This window comes from Leptosomus discolor, chromosome 11, assembly GCF_034619465.1.
Source record: "Leptosomus discolor isolate bLepDis1 chromosome 11, bLepDis1.hap2, whole genome shotgun sequence".
Classification (NCBI taxonomy): domain Eukaryota; kingdom Metazoa; phylum Chordata; class Aves; order Leptosomiformes; family Leptosomidae; genus Leptosomus; species Leptosomus discolor.
Window position 1 is genome coordinate 17,643,407 of NC_141401.1, and position 21,215 is coordinate 17,664,621.

Genomic DNA, 21,215 nt, shown 5'->3' on the forward strand with positions numbered 1-21,215 from the left:
TCAGCAGTGGGTATGAGCCAGGGCTTCTTGCTGAGCCGTGGGGCTCCTGTGCTGGGGGCCCACAGGCCGGCACAAGACCCTGTTAATACTGGGAAATGGAGACCTACTCCCTGTGGTCTTGGGGGGCTGCTTAACACCCCGAGGGCTGAAGCTAGTCCCACAGCTCAGCCTCTTTGGGTTCCTTGGCTGTAATTTGTTCCCACGCCAGCTCTCGCTGGGGCATTGCCACTGTAGGGGCATTGCTGGGGGTGATGGGTCTGGTAGGACACAGTCTGTGGGGCTGTGCCTGGGCTCAAATCCCTCCTGTTTAACCCATTTCCCAGTGGGCTGGCATAATGCCTTGTAACAGGAGCAAGGCCAGCACTAAGCCACAAGTATTGCAAGGCTCCAGGCGACGAGACCCAACTATAGGAGGCAAGAAAGTGGTTTAAAACTTCAATCATCAGCTTTATTTAAGCTCAGTCACAGCCTGCGAGAGTGGCAGCCAGCGATGCAAAGCCAGGCATTAGTTAAACAGCACAAATGATCCCTTATCGAAGGACAGGGATACTGTTGAAAGAAGCCAATGCAAACCCAACTAAGGCCTTATGCAAACCCAAGGGAGACTCAGAGTGCTAATGAGCAGGCATAAATGAGTGTGTCAGGAAAGCTGAGCCTGTTTAAAGGAGAGGGATAGTGGCGAGCTCTCTGGCTCCTCACCCGATGTGCATGCCACCCAGGTCTTGGGGCAAAATTCTGTGAATTCAGGTTGTGCAGGGACCAAGCTGATCAGAGTCATTCCCCGAGCCATGCGGCAGAGCATGAGCTCTGTGTTTCAAGATTAAGGTGGCAGAGCTGGGCTTAACTGGAACACTGGGTTTTCTGGATTGGGGCATGCCAGCCTGACCCTGAGCATGGGGCTACAGGAGTGTGTGGGTGGTAGAAGGATGCCCTGGGTGCAGGGGTTTGCCCTAGGGCTATGTGGGGTGATGCTGGGATGGCAATGCATTACAGGTGCAGCGTGTGCTGGTCTCAGCTCTGCGGGTCTCAGCATCCATGCTCTCAGCCATGACTGGCTTTCTTCTGGGGACGGTGGTGGGTGGGAGCCCAGGACCACGACCACCCAAAGCATTGCTGCACAGGTGCTGGGGTTGAACTCCCATTTCCAATGAAGACTGCAGCCTGGGGGTGAAACAGCATGGGGTAGGGTCAGAAATTCTCGTAGTGATGTGCGAAGTAGGTCTGGTCCTTCTTGTTCAGCTGCTGACAAGCCTTTTCCACGCTCTTCGTCATCCCGGGTGGGCCACAGCTGAACACCCCGATCTTCTGCACCTGGGGAAGGAGGGAGCCAAAGGGGTCAAACCCAGCAGCACCAGCTCTGTCCCCAGCCCAGCCCCCTTGGCCCCTTGCCCTCAGGCAGCCTTGGGCATGGATGTTGACCAAGCAGTCTGTCCCAGCCTGAGGAGGCTTTTGGGGAGATTGTCACCTTCCATGGAGCTGCTGAGGCCATGGAGGAAGGATGGGATCCCCCAGGGTCTCTGCCAGCTCTGGGCAGTGGCTGCAGCCAGGGTCTCACCATAGCAGTGGGTGTTTGGCTGGTATGGGGCATTGCTAACTCCTGCAGCTCATCCTGGCTCCAGAGAGAAGGTGGGGTTCATGCCCCTTCTGCCCTGCCCTTGGTGTGGATGCCACCAAGGTCTCCAGGGCCTCGGGGACAGGCTGGGACCAGTCCTGCACTCTGGCCAGTGGGTGCCCCTCCTCCTGTCCCCAGCTGGGAACTGACCTCAGGGTGCACCTCCTGTAGTGAGTTGAAGAAGGGTACGAAGGGAGGGCGCCCAAAATGGGTGATGGAGCGCAGCCCTGTGAACAGGCTCTTGTTCAGCACCTTCTGGAAGTGCCGCTCGCAGATGTACTGGAAGAGAGATCAGTGCATGGAAGACGGCTCAGCATGGCCCAGCCCAGCATGACAGCCTCCCTGGTGGGTGGTCAGGCTCACCAACATGGTAGTGCGCAGATCGAACTTCTCGGCCAGCTGCGTGATGTAGATGTGCACAGAGACCAAGTCATTCCTGTCCACCTCCTCCACCTCGTGGATGATGTCCGCCAGCCACTCAAACTGCCGCTGCGTGCGTGTCACCCAGATGAAGTAGATCTGTGACATGGGAATGAGACCCAGAGTGGGGCCAGCAGCCTTATGCTTGTCCATAACGCTTCTACCCAGATGGATCACAGAGGATTTTTACCCCCACAAAGTGGCCAGCAGCAGCAGGAGGCATCTAGGGAGGGCTCTTATCTTTCAGATGCTTTCTCTTACCTTCTTACACAGCAGCTTGGAGCTTATAGATGACTTGAAGACCAGGTCCTTGAGGATGGACGCGAAGGGTGTCACCCCGATGCCTCCTCCCACAAGCACCGACACCTCAAACTTGTTCCACTCCTGGTGGCCCTCCCCGAAGGGCCCATCCAGATAGAGCTGGAAGGGAGCCAGCCATCAGCAGAGCATGTCCTGCCTCTGCTTGCCCAGGTTTTGGCTGCCTTCAAGACTGGAGAAGTGCCTTGGGATGGGCACAACCCATTGCCAAGATGCTCTCGCACTCAGATGTACCTGTTCCTGGAGAAGCAGCTCACCTTGGGCAGCTTGCCGATGAGGGCCAGGCTGTCTGGGGAGTAGAGCTCCCTCAGGCGGGTGGTCCAGGGCCCCACAGCCCGGATGTGCAGGCTCAGCGTGTCCTCATGTGGAGCTGAGGTCAGGGTGAAGGGGTGGTACTCGGTGGTGCCCAGGGCCACGCAGGCGATACGCACCCACTGCCCAGACTTGTAGTCAAAGTCCTGCGGCCGCTGGAACTGGAGGTGGGTGACACCTGGGAGGGGATGGGGACTTCGTTAAGGTGGAGACACTGAGTGGTGGAGGTTCCTCCATTGCTGCAGCCTCTGATGGTCTTGTGAAGAGCCTGGGATGAGCTGGCACCATGTGGCCAGGGGTGTTGTGGTACCTGAGGGCAGGAGCTCGGCTTTCACCACGCTGATCTCCACCTTCTTCCTGCTCAGGCTGAGCAGCTTGTCCGCGCTGTAGATGAGAGCTGGGATGATGAAGTAGATGTGGAAGCGGGGCTGCTGGATCAGTGCATAGCTGCCGTGGATGATGACCTGGGCAGGGAGCAGCCCCCATCAGCACCACACTCAGCACGGCAGGCCATCACCTTGTGGCTGACTTGATGGCAGCTTAGCAGCAGTGGGGAGCTGGGATTGGGGCCACCAGCTCCCTTGGGACCTCCCCAGCTATTTCATCTCATCAGCTGGGCACCACCCCTCCCTCCCAGCCCAAATGCTTTACCAGGATGTAGAGCAGCACATAGAGGTGGTGGGTGATCCAGAAGCCCTGGAAGCTGACACGTCGGAAGTAGTGGGTGGCGAACACATACATCACAGCCAAGATCACAAGCAGCAGCACCCCCGTCATGCCTGTGAGAGGAGGGGTTGGGAGACCCCACGGGGGAATCGGGGAAGCCCCACAGGGGCTCCACCTGGGCTGGGCAGAGGGCTGCCCATCCTGGGCACGGGCGTGCAAGTCTGCCTGCTAAGTGGTCTCACCTGGAATAGTCTGGAAGAACCACCAGTAATACTTCTGTGGGAGCTGTGACCTGGAGAGGGATAAGAGATTGCACTATGGAGTGGCCAGAGCAAACTCCTGGTTCCCGCTTTTACTCCTATCCATGCCCAGGACACTCTGTCTGGACTGTGCTTTAAATTTCACCTACCCATCATTTGTAAAGACATTGGAAAAGAGACAGGACAATACGCTTAGAGGCATGACTGAGAAGATGTAGACATTCACTACGTGGCCTGCAGTGTGGAGCACTGTAAGAGACAGAAACCGGGACAGCAAAGCATCACTGTTGCTGCAGGGGGAGATGCAGCAAACCCTGCTGATGTGCCCAGGGAGCCAGCGATTCCTCCTCTTCTCTGGTGCAAAGCGCCTATGTCTCTGCAGGCTCCACATGGGTCTGCAAGCTTCTGCTGGGTTCTGCTGTGCCATGATGGGCTGGTCCTCCTGCTTTAGCTGTGGTTTGTGGGCGGCACATCCCCCAGCAGCCCACCTACCTGAGAAAATCAGGGCTGCCATGGCAACCCAGCGGTGGAAGTCCACGGCGGCATCGAAGGGGATGTAGTGATTGAGGAAGGTCTCCCGCAGGACGGTGATGAGGTTGCGGCACATGGTAAGCAAGATATAGGAGTACATGAAGGAGATGCAGGCAGCTGATCCCCGGGAGATGATGATCCCCACAAAGGTGGTCTGTGCGATTCCAGTGCTGGGGGATGCGAAGGCATAGTCTGGGGGGAGAGAGTGGAGGGGGCATCAGTGTGCCTGGTGCTGAGGGCCATGACTGTTCCTGCAACAAGGGGACAGCCACCTGCGTGGCTCCACCAAGAAAAGGTCACCAGGGATGGGGCTGTGTGGGTACAGGGACACTATTCTCTGTGTCAGACCCCCCCGAGCTGCTGGGTGACAGGGTCTCCTTGGAGATCAGGGGAGGGGATTGTCCTCCTCTGCTGGGCACTGTGAAACTGCACCTTTGTGTTGTCTCCTCAGTTGGGCATCCCAATATAAGAGGCGTCAACAAACTGGAATGAATCCAGTAGAGGCTTGCAGGATGGGTGGGAGCTGGAGGATGTCATGTAGGGGAAGGGCTGAGGGAAATGGCCTTGTTCAGGCTGGAGAAGATGGGTCAGGGAAGATTTTGTGGCTGTCTGCAATAGGTGTTACAGAGGGAAGAGAGCCAAATACTTTCTCAGAGATGCACAGTGAAACGATGAAAGGCAACAGCACGACCTTCACTGAAGGAAATTCAGGTTTGTTGGAAAAGAAAAACTCTTCAAAGGGAGGACAGTCAAAAACCAGCACAGGCTCAACGAGCTGGTAGGATCTCCAACCTTGGAACTCTTCAAACCTTCTCTAGGCAAGGCCTTCCGCAGCCTGATTCAGCTTTGAAATTGGCCTTGCTCTGAGCAGGGCATTGGACCAGGCCCCTCCACAGGTCCCTTCCAACTTCAGTAGTCCTTTGGTTATTTCAGGGGAGGACTAACACTGTTTCCCAAAGTTGTGCCAGGAACTTTCACACCCCAGCACACCCCATGCAACCAGCAGCTTTGAGGAGCCAAGCCCACACACCCCTCTGAATCTGGGACAGCAGGGCTGGATGGGCACTCACAGTAGGCTCGCTCCACGAAGACGCCAGCAGTGATGGCAGAGAAGAGGACCACACAGATGATATGGCGCCGGTAATTCTCAATGAAGCGCTTGAATTCTTGGATCTTCTGCTGAATTTTGTTCCGCTCGTACTTCTTCCGTTGTGCTTCAGTGTACAAATGCAGCTGGTACTGATTCACCCTGGAAAATACAGGAGGGACGGTGTCATTTCGAGGTTCAGCCAGCAAGGTATGGCTCTGGGCCATGCTGCCCAGATTTGGGTATTCCTCCCTGTACAGCACTGTGACCACCTCTGCACACCAGTGATGGCCGTGACCTGCAGAGCACAGTGTCAGCGGTTGATCTTGGGCCATCCCACAGTCTACACGCTTGTGAAAGCTGATAACAAACATGCAGATAGTGACTCATAAATCAAACCATAGATAAGAACTGTAAAAGATAATTTTCATAGTAATATTCAACCCTCCAAACTGACCCCAGGGTAGGGAAAGGTCCTTGCAGCTATTAAGGCAAATCAGGAAATTCTGGCCATGAATAACAACCACTTAACTGCTTCCTTGTAGAAATATCTGCTGCTGCCACAGCAGTGAGAACCAGAGTCTCTCCTGCAGCTCTTGGAGGCAGCCCACAGGTAAACCAGCAGCTTCGCAAGGGGAAGAGGAGCACAGGCAGGACCTGCCAGGCAAAGCCCCTCTCTGCGAGTGAGGCACACACTCTAAAAACCACTACCCCTGACTCTGGAGTTGGCCAGTTCATTGTTTTTTTTTTTTAATAGAGGCACATCACTCAGACCCAGCTACTGCACCGTCCCCATTCAGAAAGGACTATTCCCATAGCTCCTCGGCCAGTGAGGGCTGTGATGTGCCTGCCTGGGCTGAGGCATGTCCTGCAGGGACGGTCTCACATCCCCTCCCTATGTTGCACTGCTGTCACGGGGGTGCTGGCTTCTTGCAGCAGTGCCATTTGACCAGAGGGCCACCCAGTCTGACACAGAGACAGGAGAAAAAACAAACAGGCTAAACCCAAAGACAAGACGCGAGCACAGCGAGGAGAGGGCGTACTCACTTTCTGCCTGGTCTCTTCCTCAGCTCTTGCCCTTCTCGCTCCACATAGTGGCTCACAGTGTCCAGGTTTGGGTCTTTCTCCTCCTCTGAGATGGTTCTGTTGGAAATAGAGCTATGTCTAGCCCAAAGCTGTACTTGCAGGAAGGGCTTGCCAAAATTTTTCCCATTTCTCCACTTCCCATCTCAGGCTCAGCTGAGGTGTCAGCTCTTCCCTGCAAGCCTGCTCGCATTTACTTTAATGCACGGTACACAGTCTGGATTTACTCCAAGATAACCCGTGCCTCTGAAAAGCAAGGTAGGACTCCCATCCCCACATAGTGGATACAGCAAGGGCTCTGCAGGAAGCAGTTCCTCCCCTCTGCCTGCCTGGGTGCCAGAGGAGGAGGGCAGCAGCCCCACCACAGCGTTTGACTTGCTCATGGATATGTCCCAGCATGGTTGTCCCTCTTCCCCAGCACTGGGTGTGCCAATACCCTTGGGGGAGCACTTGTTGGAGGGGCGGAGGTGAAGGGTGAGTGTGCATCAGGGCAGAAAAAGAAGAAGAAATAGCAGCAGCAACAAGACTAAGGAGAAGAACTTACCCTTTCTTCTTGCTCTTTTTTATGAAGGAGACACGGTTGTGCAGGTTTTGCTTGAACACCTCGGGGACACCTTTGAGGAGCCGAAAGGACAAACAGACTTTCAGAATGTGTGAGATGCAGTGGACAAGGTTTAGGCATCTCCCCTGGGCAGATGTGTGGTGGGGAGAGGCTCTGAACTGACCCGAACGTGTCATTGACATGTGGAGCACATGGAACGACAGCTGATGCCCCATTACTGCAGTTGGGTTGGTGAGACTGATGGGACAAAATTTAGGTGCTACATATTGGGTGCTGCCCATCGCCTCCAGCTCTGCAGGGCCAGAGATGACCCAGTGCTCCTGCCCACTGACCTTTAATGCAGAGCTGGGTGAGACGAAGCTCGCTGTCATGGTCCCGCAGCATGTAGTGGAAATCCTCCCATGTCAGCTCATCCTTGTCATGAAACCCTGAGGCCCGAAACATGGACTCGGTCACCTGCTCTGCCTGGTCTCTTGACAGGCAGTTGTTGGAGATCTCAATGAAGGACCTGGAGCAAGGAGGGGAGATGGGAACTTCAGAAGACCACAGCTTGAGTCCTTCAAATAACACAGGGCAGAACCCCAGAGCCCATGGACTCTCCTGTAGCACCCTTGGGGAGTGAAGCACAGAAACTGGAAGCTGCTTTTGAAGACGTCTATGTTTACAGACATTGTGAAAACATCTAGAGAGATCACGAGAGGTACCTGAGCATCCTCAGAAATTCGTCCTTGGAGAGGAACCCATTCTCATCAATATCATACATCCTGAACATCACCTTGGACTTCTCCTCGGGGGATCCTGGTGGGGAGGGAGAGAGGTGAAGTAGGAACAAGATCCTGTTTTCATCAGCAAAGATGCTTTCAAATGTTGTCTTTGAGAGTCTGGACTTGCAGCAGTGAAGCCTCACCCAGCTCTGAAAAGACTGAAAGCACACTGCTGATTGCAGCTTGACTAGTGACTGAATGTGAATAGCATGCTGCCTTTCCACTTGACTTTCTCAAGTGCAAGGTGAAAAATCAGGTAGATACACCTTCTTTCTTGTGCATTGTTTTGCAAACTCAAAACGTGCTTCTTCACAGCAATGATTTTTCTGGGAGCGGCTTTAACTGAATCTGGCATTCGTCACCTCCATCTACAAATCCACATTTGCCAGTGGTCATTTAGGGAGGATCAGATATGGTATCAGATACAGTTATTGCCATCTCTCAAGGACAGGATGCATGGTCTGTTCAGAAGACAGGGCAGACTTGTCTATGGTAGCAAAAGATAGCTCCCCTCATGAACAGCCTTTCAGAAAACATAATTATATTGTCACTGCCCCATAACTCAAGTTGAAGCTGTCCTAAGCGAGGGGAATTTTAATCTGTAGGAGTGTCTACAGATTGACCTGCTGGATGGATCTTGTCCTTTGCTCTGCTGGTGGCATTGCCAGAGCCTAGAAGCAGGACTGAGGGCAACAGAGGAAGACATTACCAGCTCCGGCTCCCACCTTTCATGAAGACCACCAAGATGTCCAAGAATTCCCGGAAGGAGATGTAGCCATTGCCATCTTTGTCAGCCAGCGAGAACATGGAGTCCACAAACATGGAATTGGCTTTGAGCCCCAGGGCCTCAGCAAACTCAGCCCTGCTCAGCTCACATGTTAGAGACTCCTTTGCTTTCTGTGAAGATTCGAAGTTGAGCTCTCCAGCATCGGACCTGTCAATTTCCAGCACCTGCAGGTGGTGTCCCACAAAAGAAATCCCATGAGTGCTGGCAGAGCAGAAGGCTGGTGTTCACTTGCCTGACCTATTGCACAAAGACCAGCAGCTCTCCTGGCACAAAACTCGTGGCAGATACCATGGGGAAGTCCCCTGTTTCTCCTACACGACATGTCTTTCACACTAAACACTACTGGCCATTATGGAGACCTCAGTTGCATCATCCAAAAGTCTCTTTGCAACTTCAGACACTAATATCACCACAGCAGAACTCCCGTTGTCTTCTGCAAGGGAAAATGTCCCTTGGTTCTGAAAGTACTGGCAGCTTCCTTGTGCATGGCTTACCAGCTCTTATGGAAACTAACGGCAGCAACATCCATTGCTTAATCAATATAGAAATACCTTCCTCCCTGCATCAGAGCCTGCCACGCCTCTACATACCTGAGCAAACAGGTGCCTGAAGAAAGTCTCCAGAATTTTTTTTCTCTGCTCTTGGGTGACTGCCCGTTTCATCAGACTCTGCTCCTTCATCTCAGACATATGCAGATCGAGGCTGCTCTCCTCCAAGTAGCCTTGTAGCTTCCCAATGAAGTTGCTCCTCTCTGCCTCCTCGCCGAAAAGCAGCACCTGCAAAAGACCCCACCAAATGGCTGTGAGCAGCAGAGACTCAGTCAGGATGCGAGTGCTGCTGCTCTTCACCACAGTGGTTGCTCCGTGATATGAGCTGGACCTGGTGGCTCTCAGGAGGCCACAGCCACCCTTCAGGGACCTGGTGTCCAGGACTGAGTGGCACAGGGTGTACGTGACCAGCAGCAGTGGATTCCAGAGGGTCCAGGGGAAGATATCATACCCCAGGCATCATGGTACTCACCAGGTCGTACTCCTTGGGGCTCTTCAGGAGCAGAGCTTTGTTCCCTTTGTTGCTGGAGAGGATCACATCTACCCTTTGATGGTCTTTCAGGCTGATGCTCCGGAGCACAGACCCTCTCCCATCCAGCACTTTAAGCACTTTGTCAGCTTGCAGCTGAATGTAGACAGGAGAGCTGTCTGTCTTGGGACCTTGCCACTCCATGGCTGATGGGAGAGAGCATAGGACTCAGCTGGAAAGGCCCACCTGGGCTCATGTTCATCCCAGCACCTCCTTCACTGAGATGTGGTTTGGGAGTGATTTCATGACCAAACATATATTAAGGTGAAAATGATGACCACGCAACTGCAGAGCTCAAGTGCAGGGACACAGGAGGAGGGTCATAGGATGACTCAGGTTGGAAGGGACTCAGGTTGGAAGGGTCTCTCGCCCAACCTCCTGCCCAAAGTAGGACCAGCTACAGGGTCAGGCCAGTCTGCTCAAGGCTTTATCTGGTCAGGTCTTGGATAGGATGGAGACTGCACAGTCTCTCTGGGCTACCTGCTCCACTGCTTGACTATCCTCCTGGGGAAACGGTTTCTCTTTTTACATCCAGTCTGCATTAAGCTCCAAGTCCAGCCCGGCCTTGGTATGTGCCCTGACTTTAGCAGCATCACCAGACGCCACCACAGGATTGACAGTGCCACCTCACCGTGTATCACCTCGCCAGCCACCTCCCTTCGCACGCTGCAGCCCTGCTTCTTCTGCAAGTTCTTGAAATCCCTCTTGCGGAGAATGGCAACAATCCAGGCAACAAACAGAGTCACTGGGGACACACGGGAGAAGGAGGCATGAGATATCACAAAGCTCCTTCCCACTTTGGAAACATCACCTGTGTGACTGGGGCAGACAGGGGTTTATTTCTTCCTCGTCACCCTCAGCTCAATGCTATATGGATTTATTTAATGCAGGGCTGCTCCATGAAAGCCCTGCTCCCTCCTGGTGCCCAAGGACCCTGCCACCTCAAGGACCTCAGGAGTGACCAAGACTTGGCAACTCTTGCTGGGATATGCTTGATCCATGGGCACTCAGCCCCTTTCTCCAGTAGAAAAGGAGATGGATAAAGAAAGACAGTGGCAAACCTAAAGGCAGACAGCAGAGGACAATGATGACGATCCCAAAGCCTGCGCCACTGCCTTCGAAGTAGTCCAGCACCATCATGGGCGTGCAGTTGGCCAGGTGTTGAGCCGTCAGCTGCTGGGGCTGGGGGCACAGGTCCCCTGCATAGTGGGAAACAGGCTGTGAGTATCATGGACTTTTTACCCATCTCACCTCCATCATCCCCAGGAACATCTGCATGAAGATGCAGGTGGGGTTCATTGTCAAGTGACCCAGGGAGCACTGCAAAACTGGGGTACATGGGTTAAACTCCAGATCTTGGGGGACAACCCTCATTTTTGGGTTGAACCTTTGCCTGCCACAGCAAACGAAGTGCAGAACTGGACTCAAGAGTTCAGCAACATCACCTTTCCCTAAGGGGTGGGCTGAACAAGAAGGACCCTGGGCCATGGCAAATGGCTCAAAGCCTCTACACATCTGGAGCCTGCAAATCCAGGGAGTCCCCCAGGTGCAACTGCATGGAGCATACACCAAGGGAACCAAAACACCTTGCAAGGGCTGGAACGCGGGCCACATAAAATGCTGTTGGTAACAGGGAAGGGTGTGGCAAGATCCCAACAGAAAAAGGCATACTGCTGTGTTTGATCGCACCGCACCCTGAGCATGGCAGCAGGACTCTTTTTGGGTCTTGGCAGGGAGAGGAAAGCTAATTTCAAGGACAGTACAGTAGGGTACCAAGGTGAGGGGTGCACATCAACACAGGAGTAGGCTGCTCCTAGCCTGCTGGGAACCCGAAATGTGCTGGGACACAAGCCCTGAGCTCTCCCCAGGCTGAAAGCTGGCTGGCACACTTCATGCTGCTGTTGCAACCACATCTGCAGGAAAGCCTGGGCAGCCCTTCCAGCAGTGCTGGTTAACCAACAGTCCTGTCAGCAGAGCAGCGGGGCAGGAGTGGGTGTTGCAGTGCAGCACCCAGGGCATATTCAGGGGCTGATGCAATTAAAGGCAAAAGCAGGCAACGTTGCAGTATGCAAAGGTTAACTGATCTGCCAACTTCATCATGTTTCAGGTCACTTATAAGTTTAACCTGGAGACCTGTGTCTGCTTGTACATAGAAGGAGCTAGAGGACACGTCAGTGAGGAGTATGACAGTGCAAGATAGGCAGAGGCCGAGTTTTAGCCCCAGCATGACCTTCCAGGGTGTCAATTGCATTTTTGTACCTGGAGATGCTTCCAGGACTCATGCAATGCACTTGCCTGGACTTCAGGTTGCTTTCAAGATCAGCACTACCTGCCTTGCTTACAATCAACCCTTGCATTTTACATAGATTTTGCTGGCTTAGGGGCATAGCAGCTGTTGGGCTTGAGAAACTGCCAGCCTGATGCTTTGCTTGTGTCACTGAGGCACCGGCTGTGTCACCGAGATGAGTCTGCTTTCCTCCCTAACTTGCTGGTGCCGTTCACTCCCTGCACTCTGCCATTGTACGAAGCACTCACCCTTGCCCCAGACGAACACGTGGGCCTGGAGGTCTTTGGGGTCTGCGTAGGTTACAGCAGCCAGAACGTCATGGAAGGTGGTGTTACGAATCTCCCTGGTTTCCTCTGCTGTGAACAGACTGGGGGAAAAAAGACATGGGGCCAAGTGGTGGCCCCAGATGTCACTGGCTTGCAGCAGGAGGGATTCACTCCCTGCACTGATTTAGGAACTGAGGAAGATGGAGGATGTTTTTTCCTCTAGCCCCAGTTTTTGTGTGTTACTGGGGCTTGCAGAGCAGCAGGCAGATGACCAGATGGGGAAGAGGTATTTACCCATTCTTGGTGTTTTCGAACCAAAACCTGTCACCATCACGCAGGCGCACAAACTGGTCCAGGATGATGGCACTGAAGAGGGAGCCGTCAGCCTCCAGCATGCCTCCAGGGAGCAGCTCCAGCCCAGCTGTGTTGTTGGCATACAGGGCAGCAACCTTCTCCAGAACCTGGCCAGAAACCCCCACCACACATGTGAGCTGAGGGAATTCTGCCAGGCCATCAGAAAATCTTGGCAGCCTCAGGAGCAGCAAGGAACGTGCATTCCCCAGCTCAGCCCCACTCAGCCTTGAGCTCATGGCTTGGACTTGAGCAACTAAACATCACTCCTAGAGCTCTCAGCTCCAGGGTGATCATGGGAGCTTAGCACTGGGGCAGGATGTATTTATTCATGCTATGTAATTACATTGTTATCCCAATGCAACAGCCCCACAGGCATAAAAATAAGCTAGGGCAGGATGCACACTGATGTCCCTCTTCCTACGCTACTGGAGAAGCCAGTTACTGCCTGGACTGCCCCAGCATCCTTTGACCCACACACTTCCCGTGCCCAGACCAGTTCCCTGTTACCTGTTGCTGCAGGTGTGGGGCAAGGTCTGACCAGTTCTGGAGAGGCTCCAACCCAAATTGCTCCCGGGCTTGGTTATAGGTGGGCAAGCCAAGGTCTCGCCCGCGCTGAAGCCAGCTGGCCACATAGTCGGTGCGGGAGTACTTCAGGGGCCCATACCAGTAATCTGTGGATGGATTTGAAGCCAATGGTGATAGCAAGGCAGAGTTGGAGGAGCAACCCCAGCTGCCATAGCTGCTGGGCTGGCCTAGTCCCTCTGCCATGGGCCATGCTGAACATGGATATCATCTCCATGCCCTTGCCAGGACGATCCCACAGACATGCTTAACATGCCCTGCAGCTTCTCTACACCTCATTAACAAGGTTGAAGCTGGTCTGAGTGTGTGGTTAGGTGCTGATGGCAGTGGTGATGGGACCTGCCTCCCCACCTCGGCCCCTGCACAGCCCCAGGAAAGGGGGTCCCCCACCAACACACCAGCTGCAGTTCAGGGGAGTGCAGACCTTGGAGATCTTCCACCACAATGTTGTCCTCCCGCTCTGCAATCTGTGAGCTCATCCCCAGCAGGATGTTGTCCACATCTGTATCCTCCGCTTGCTGCAGCTGAGGGGAGATGGGAAGAGCAGGTGATTCCTTGCAGAACCAAGGACATAGGACAGCGTCATGCCCCTGAACTGGTGCCATAGGGTGCAGACCCTGGGTGTAGGGGGACCAGGGACTTCTTCCAGGCTCATTTTCTCCACGTCAGCTCAATCTTGAGGTCTGAGCCTGCTGCAGCTGAAGGCAGCATCTAAAGATGCCTGGATGGGGAAGATCTCACACCCTTTGATTAGTTGTCATGCCCTGCACCCAATTTCCTTTCCAGACCCCTGTGGGGTCCTGCATAACATAAAGCAAGGAATGAAGACCCCCTTGGCCAGCCCGCCATGTCCTCAGGACCCCCGAGCTCCCTTCCCCATACCTTTCTGCTCCAGTAGCTGTTGCAGAGCCGCACCGCTGGGAATGAACCACTGGGGCCAGGCACTTGCTGGAAATTGCAGTTGGGGTCTCTGGAACAGCAGAGAAGGGCTGGACCAACAGCCTCCGGCCAGAGCTACCCCGAGCTGACAGGACTTGGTTGTCCCAGTGAGGGGCAGAATGTGGGGAAGGGACAGGGATCATCCTCAGCCACCATCCCAGCTTGGGCATCCCCTGTCCTGTCACAGACACCACTCTCCCACAGCCCCACCGGGCTGCTCCTACCTCTTATAAACACCTGGTGGCACCATGGTGGCCAGGAATTGGACCACAGCTGCCGTGAACTCTGGTGAGAGACTGGGGTCCAGGTGCTGCTGGTAACCTGCAGGGCAGCAGCCACAATCCAGCAGCCAGACTGGGGGGAAAGGGGGCCGAGGCCCCTTTCCTGCCCCATCCCTGGCTCCCCTGGTCCCCCCACCCCTGCTCCCTGCACACCATCACCCGCCATGCCCCTCACCATTGTAATCCGGGACATGTCTCCCCAGCAGGGTTGGCAGCCACTCGTACAGCACGATGCTCTAGGGCACAGGGGAGCTGGGTCAGGGCTAGTGCCGGGGAGGATGTCAGGGGTCCCTCCAGAGCCAGGGTGTCCCATCCCTCACCTGAAAAGTGGCGATGACTCGCTTGCGAGCATGCTGGAAGAGGTCCTCATCAGACCAGGTAGGATGTGCCTGGGCCAGCATCATGGCCTGGTGGTTGTGGTATCGAAACCAGGCGATGCTCTCAGCCTGCAGGAAAGGGTTCTCGTTCCCCCAGGCGCTCCCCAGGTCTGCAAGAGCCGCCAGGACCATCAGTGGGGGTTCCTATGACTGGGTCTAGCTTTGTCCGTGGCTAGAGGAGCACCCTCAGTCCTGTGGCTCCAGCCCAGCATCCCCTCGGCCCCTCACCCTTCCTTCCTCCCCAGGGAGACAAGCAGCCTGAGTGAGCGAGATGCAGCACCAGGCCCCCAGCACAGACCAAAGGCTGGGCGGGAGAGGAATTCAAAACAAGGTGAGCAGGTTTTTATCAGCGGCATCCCCTTTCCCCAGAGAACATCACCTTGGATCAGAGGGACCAGCACCTACCAGTCTCTGCATGTTGACTGGGAAATGACCCATTACCTCCCAGGGATGCAGCACCTTAAGTTCACAGTGTGGCTTTGCTGGGAAGCCTATGCCAGGGCACACATCTTCCTCCTCCTTGGGCTGGGAAACTGCCTGCTCTCCCACGGGACTCCTGACCCACATGTCCCTGCTCACTGCACCCCCCCTACCCTTTCCCTCTCTGGACTCAGCTCTAGGGACTGCCCGCTCCATCTGCTCATGATCAGGGATGGAGACAAGCAGGTGAAAACCCATCAAGGATGCCACCATTACCATAGATCCCTCGAGGACCACCCTGTCCCATGGATGGATCCAGTGCCTTCCACATGGGGACCCTCCCATCTGTCTCCCTTGGGAGGCGCCCGCTAGGCCCCGATGCCAGCTGTCCCCCCGAGAAGCTCCTCAGGGCATCACTCCAGGAGTGTGAAGGGCCGTAGATGGAGCTGCCATCCAGCCAGCCTGTCACCTCGTTGGTCTAGGGAAGACACAAGGAATGGGCATTAACAGGCGCTGGGGTCTCAGTGGAAACGTCCAAAAAAAAAAAAAAGTCTGAAAAACCCCAACCCAACCCTTTTAGTCTTGCAAAACAGCCACCCTATCCCCTGTTTTAAGAGCTATCAGGATGCAAATGTATACACTGACAATCTCTATGCAAACTGCAGGAATTACTGCCAGGTACAGGAAAAGACCAGGTACAGGTTTTTCAACAGTACATTTCGGGGTTTTTTTCCCCAATTATTTTCAGCTGTGCCCAGAAGCAGACATCTATGAATCCCTATGTAGGCAAGACCAAGCTAGAAGGGGACTAAACCAGTCTCTGGGGAAACTGGAAACACTGGAGTTGTCTCCTCTGGGGATCCCTGTCCTAGCAGCAGAGAGTGTCACGGCCCTGGCAGCATGTTGAATATCTCCCTTGCCAAATGTTTTCATGAAAACTTCCTTTTCAGTCTGAAAAACATGCTGGATTTTTTATTTTTCTAATGTTTGAAATGCTAAAAACATGACTTGCTAATCTGGTCTTATCATCGTTTGTCATGTGAAAGGTTCAGGGGAGTATTTTCCTTCGGTGATTTTGATTGGGAAGCTTTCCAGCATGGAAGAAAAATCACATGGGCTTGGGAACACATCCAGCCTCAGCACAGCAAAATACAGAGGAATTGGGGGGAAATCTGGATTTTTTCCAAAATGACTGAAATTCAGTGAAGCTTTATAACTTTCTGACAGTACTGGCTCAGTTTTGTGATACATTATTAAAGACAAGAGTTGGTGCCTAAAAAAATGCTTCATAATTATTGACCACCTAGAGTGGCACAAGTGTATAAACTTGTGCTAAAAAGGCTCCAGTTATCACTTGTTTCGCCAGATACAGACAGCCCTACCTTTGCTCGTTTTGACTGAAGTGATGTAAGCTTCGGCAGCCAAGGAAAACTGCGAATCGTTCCTGTTTTACCCTTTCCTCTTCTGCCCTCCATAAACCATGCAAGATGCTCAAATTTGTGTTAAAACAGATGACACAGGCTTTACGCTTTCTTTGGCCAAGAAAAACACTGACCTTGAACAACCACAGACTTTGCTCCGTGTGAACCAATACCTTGGAGGTTGTGCCTTGGGTTCATTTGCAATTGGTTCAAACACTTGAGACGTATACTTTTAAGGAAACTCTGGTGAGCTCCTTTTATTTCTGGAAACACTATCTTGGCTGCTACAGATCCCCAGTATTGGGTGAAAAGGAATTTAGCTGAAAGGCAAAGAGCAAAGAAAATGCTACCTACCTGCTCCCGGGGGCTGTTGGGGCTCTGTCCCGTCTCTGTTGCCCAGTGGATGCGCTGGAAGGGCAGGACCACGTCTCCAGTGCCTGCAGGGTCAAACACGAGGTCTCCGGATGGGATGTGGATGTTCAGGAACTCAGCAGGGCAGCCGGGTTTCTCTGTCCCCAGGATGTCCAAGAGCACATGGAAACCTGCCAGAGATGCAAGCATGGTCAGCAGCTGGGAGGACTGCCACCAGCACCTAGAGCAGGATGTTGGTCGTGAGCATCTGAGCTGCACATGGGCTAAGGGGACCACCCTGTGCAGCAAGAGTGGTTTCCTTCCTGCCTTCACTGCTCGTTTGCTCCACAACTTTGAAAAAGTCACTTTGGTCTGGAGCCCAGATGGGCTGAGCTCCAGTCCACAAGAACAGGGCTCCAGGCCCCTTGCCAGACCTCAGGTGTAGGGTAGGGTCATTCAGGGACCAGAGTGGAGAAGCTCAGCCAGATGTTCAGAGGCCATCGGCAGCTGGACCATCTGCTGGCCACTATTTCACCAGGAGCAAGGCTCTGCATTTAGCCACTATTTCCCTGAGCTCTTCCTTGTCTGTGGCCTTTAAGGCCAAGGGTTGGTGCTGATGCTGAGCCTGGTGGCTGTCGTTGCTGTTCGCCCATTTGACCTCTGGTGTGATGGGAAAAGCTACCTCCAGGCAGAAGCTAAATGGTACCACACTAGTGTCTGCCCTTCCTGTGGCCCATCTTGGCGCCAAGCACCCTGTCTAGGGTGTCCGGGGACATGTCTGAACCTTAAGCTGTATGGGGAGCTAATTGGCTCCACTTCTTTGACAAGTTCATCTGTTTTCTCAGTGAGTGGAAGGTATTTCCCAGAGACCCAAGATCCCTGGGCTTGGAGACCCAAGGCCCTGCTGAGCTCCTAAGCAACAGCAAAACCTGCTCTGACTTGCAGCAATTCTGCCCAGCAATCTCTCACAGCATGGCTCTTATCACATGTCAGGTGTTTTGCAACGGGGTAACTCTACCACTAAACAAATGAGGAAGTTCCCAAATGACAAATATCAGCATTTGGGGCAACTGCCAAAGGCCACTGAAAATTCACACGGACTCTCTTGGCTGGATGGTACTTCAGTATGGCAATACCCAAGGCTTTGTCTTTTGGGTGTGGATCTGCTATGAAGAGGTGGGTGAGGAGTGGTCTGACATGTGGCCCTAGGGTGTGAGACACCAACATTTTTCCACCTGGTGCCAGTCCCCAGCTCTTACCAAAGAAGACAGCCAGCACGGTTGTGTTCCTGTGGGAGGGCAGCCCGGAAGGTCCTCGTGCCACTGCGTTGCTGAGCTGGCGAGCGTTGGGAACGTGGGGCTCCTGCAGTGCCTTGTAGACACCATCTCCGTAGTTGGCCGGCAGGAGACGCAGTAACCTGTCGCCTGCAGCACCAGAGCAACATGGGGTGGGTCCAGCAGCACCCAACAGACAGGAGATGCAGGAATAGCAGGGTACACCAGCATGTGCAAGGGTCCCAGAAGAGCGCAAGAGGGTGACAGAGATGCTTACAGTGGCCAAGAACATGCAAGCTTTGATACCAACACACAAAACTGCTTGCAACACAGGGATCAGTCCTCTTAAAACTGGGAGGGATCCTTCATGGGTATGTTCCCTTCCAGTTGTCTTCTCTTGTCCATGTGCATCCCCATTGCCTCCTGGAGGCCTGGGGTGGTGTGCTCCAGTGGGTAAATGGAGTGATGTTAAGCTGTCCATGTTGACTATGCAATCCTACACAAGCATGGTGATTACCAACACCGTAGGAAACAGGGAAGAGAACAGCTGGAGAGGCAGAGAGACAAATGAGAAGATGAGAGAGAAACACCCTAACTTCACACTCACTGCCTGTCCTGTAACTGAAAAGCCCAGAGGCAGGAGGTCATTTCTCACTGATGAGCAAGTTCATTTCAAAAAGCTGTTCAGCACTGTGGTGGGCTTCATTTGCTGGAGCTGCCCAGAGCTGAAGGAAATCCTGAATTATCAGCTTAGTTTTGGGCTTAATTTCCACAGGTTTATTTCCAAATGTTAAGGTCTGATGTCTGCTCTGAAAGAGTGAGGAGATCTTGTCTTTCAGGGACTTGCTAGATCTCTCTGACAGGCTTTGGTATAACCAAAGGGCTGATGACACACATACCGTGTTGGAGAGGCATTTGGGCTCAGAGGAAGATGTGTAATTGCCACCACGCCTTGCGTCACCATGTAGGTGACCAAGCTCGGCTGCTGGAAGTAGAATTCATAATCTTCAGTATTTTAGATAAGATCCTGCCTGATCTGCCCTGGTCCCTGGCTTGAGGGCATCTCCTGGAGGTGGGCCCATAGGCTGGTTGTAGGCATGAGAACGCAGCTTACCACTGGCACATGGAAATCCTGCATGCCTGTCCCAGTACAGACCAGTAAATGCTGCACAGCAGCCCAACAGTGCAATATCTGCCCTGTGCAGAGCAGAAAAGGAGTAGGTCCAGCATGGCCAGACCATAAACTCATCTGTGTCTGGCCTTGTGTTGAGTGCTTCTTCAACTGCATGCTGATTTTGGCTAAAGATGCCTTTTCCCAGCTCTGGGGTAGCTGACCATCATTGAAACACCTGCTGGGAAGAGCTGGGTCCTCCATACCTTGGATATTTTGAATGGGCCTGCAAAGGCACGGCTTTGCTCTGTGATTGATCCAACACCAGCATGACCTGCAGATGGTGCCTGGGCAGCAGGTAGGAGTGGCAAGGCCAGGACATGGGAGACAAAGCTGGGCTGCTTGGCCCCTCCAGACTGCTATAACGGGGCTCTTGGGTGCATTTAAGAACTTACCTTGAGTGCCAAGAGGCACCTCTCAGGGCCACAGGAGGTGGCATTGCCTGGTCACCTGCCTGGTCACCTGCCTGGTTCAGGCTTAAGTCAGAGAGGGTTTCTCTCTCAGTTGTAAAGCAAGCTAGGTGCCATAGTGCCAGCTCACCCTGTCCCACCATAACCGTCCCCGGGCCTGACACTCACCCACTGAGCCGCGGCTGTGGTGCAGCAGGTTGTTGTACCAGCCGTCATAGCGCTGGACCTCCCAGGAGATGCTCTCCTCGGCTCCTGTGAAGGAGACCAGACCCACTTGGTGAGCAGCAAAAAAAAAAGCATGAAAAGGGGTTTTCCATTACAGAATTATATTTATATTGTGATATTTTCCCATATTGTTTCTGAAACTTTCTGTATGAAGTTTTTTAGACAAGTTTTGCACTCCTTTTGAGGGATAAGCGATGTCTAAAATGAGAAATTCATGCTCATGCTCCTGATGTCCCAAATCAATTTCTGGCCCCCATCAGTCTACTCCCAAAGGATCTTCATTTTCTCCTTCTCTCTCTGTATCAGAAGAAGTCTCTTCTTACTTCTGACCCCTACAATGTCCATGTGAGTCAATGTCCACGTGACACTGGAGTTATGCTTTTCTCCGTGCATTGTGTATCAGCATCAGCCTTTGTGAATAAGTAGGTACTTTATTTCCTTTGTATTAATATTTGTTGCTTTTATGATAATATTAGCAAGAAGATCCAATTCCTGGTTACAAGCTGTGTACACACAGAAACAGCAGTGAGTCTCCCAAGCTGCAGGCTCTACAAGTGCAGCATTTTGCTCCATTTTTTTCTTATCTCATCACAAACTGAATCATCCCTGTCTCTGATATGATGCCCCATGAGTTAGAGGAAATTCCTCCGAGCCACAGGAACTATTTCCCCTTGGATCCTCTCCCCTGAAACCGTACTTACTCCCCAAGGTCCATGTCACTAGCAGAACCACGGTCAAACTCAACATAATCTTTGCTGGTTGCATCGGACACCGGGTCTCTGGAACCAGTGATCTGCAAAAGGAGAGAAGGGAGTTGGAGCTGGTCTACTCCCGGAGGCTGGGAACACGCACAGACCATAATCTCAGCTCCCTCTTGTGGTTTCTGGTGGCTGGTAAAACCCCGCTGCCATCATCATCCATCAGTACCTGCCGATTTGGACTGTGGGAAGGTGGCAGGGGGCACATGAGATCACATCACCCTGGGAAAGCTCTGTCAGGAGGTGTCAACCAGCCTGAGAAGACCTTTCTGCTGGAGCAGGACCAGTACCTGCCTTGGGGTATCCCAGCTGGAGGTTCACAACCCGTCATCCACAGCAGGAAGATGTTAAGCTGTGCCGGCTGCGCTACAGAAACATGCTCTTCGTTATAGAAACAGGCATGTTTCAGCTGGCAACTTCTCTGTGCTTGCATTGTCCCATCCAAGCAAAATCCAGCTGTGAACACGATGGGAACAGCCTCAGCATGCAGCCAGGCATCCCAAAGTGTGCTAGTACTGCAGATCAAGACCTCTTGATCACCTCTGGGCTAACTCAACGGCACTCTCTCATGACCAGCCTCTCTCATGAACATTTACCCTCTCACTTTCCACAAAGTCCCT

The 21,215-nt window shown here is 53.3% G+C and overlaps 1 protein-coding gene across 1 annotated transcript; it reads right to left on the minus strand.

Annotated features, from left to right (window-relative positions):
- Positions 1-1,188: 1,188 nt before the first annotated feature.
- Positions 1,189-20,602, minus strand: DUOX2 (dual oxidase 2). Its single transcript, XM_086471297.1, has 33 exons — positions 20,539-20,602; positions 19,781-19,864; positions 18,017-18,181; positions 16,761-16,948; positions 15,262-15,463; positions 14,509-14,675; positions 14,364-14,424; positions 14,132-14,228; positions 13,851-13,938; positions 13,393-13,492; positions 12,894-13,057; positions 12,327-12,493; positions 12,015-12,133; positions 10,541-10,678; positions 10,111-10,224; positions 9,423-9,625; positions 8,993-9,178; positions 8,341-8,566; positions 7,556-7,649; positions 7,184-7,359; positions 6,834-6,903; positions 6,254-6,349; positions 5,190-5,368; positions 4,081-4,311; positions 3,738-3,837; positions 3,571-3,620; positions 3,314-3,441; positions 2,973-3,126; positions 2,608-2,840; positions 2,294-2,452; positions 1,976-2,131; positions 1,763-1,891; positions 1,189-1,311 (listed from the first exon to the last, which is right to left on the minus strand). The coding sequence occupies exons 1-33, from the start codon at positions 20,600-20,602 to the stop codon at positions 1,189-1,191; spliced, it is 4,611 nt and encodes a 1,536-aa protein (XP_086327423.1).
- Between the last annotated feature and the right edge of the window lie 613 nt (positions 20,603-21,215).

Coding starts and splice junctions, on each gene's coding strand:
- DUOX2 (XM_086471297.1), bottom strand. CDS start 20,602: ATGCAACCAGCAAAGATTATGTTGAGTTTGACCGTGGTTCTGCTAGTG. Junction 14,425..14,508: donor GAGTCATCGCCACTTTTCAG/GTGAGGGATGGG, acceptor CCTGTGCCCTAG/AGCATCGTGCTGTACGAGTG. Junction 10,679..12,014: donor CGTGTTCGTCTGGGGCAAGG/GTGAGTGCTTCG, acceptor CCCACTATGCAG/GGGACCTGTGCCCCCAGCCC.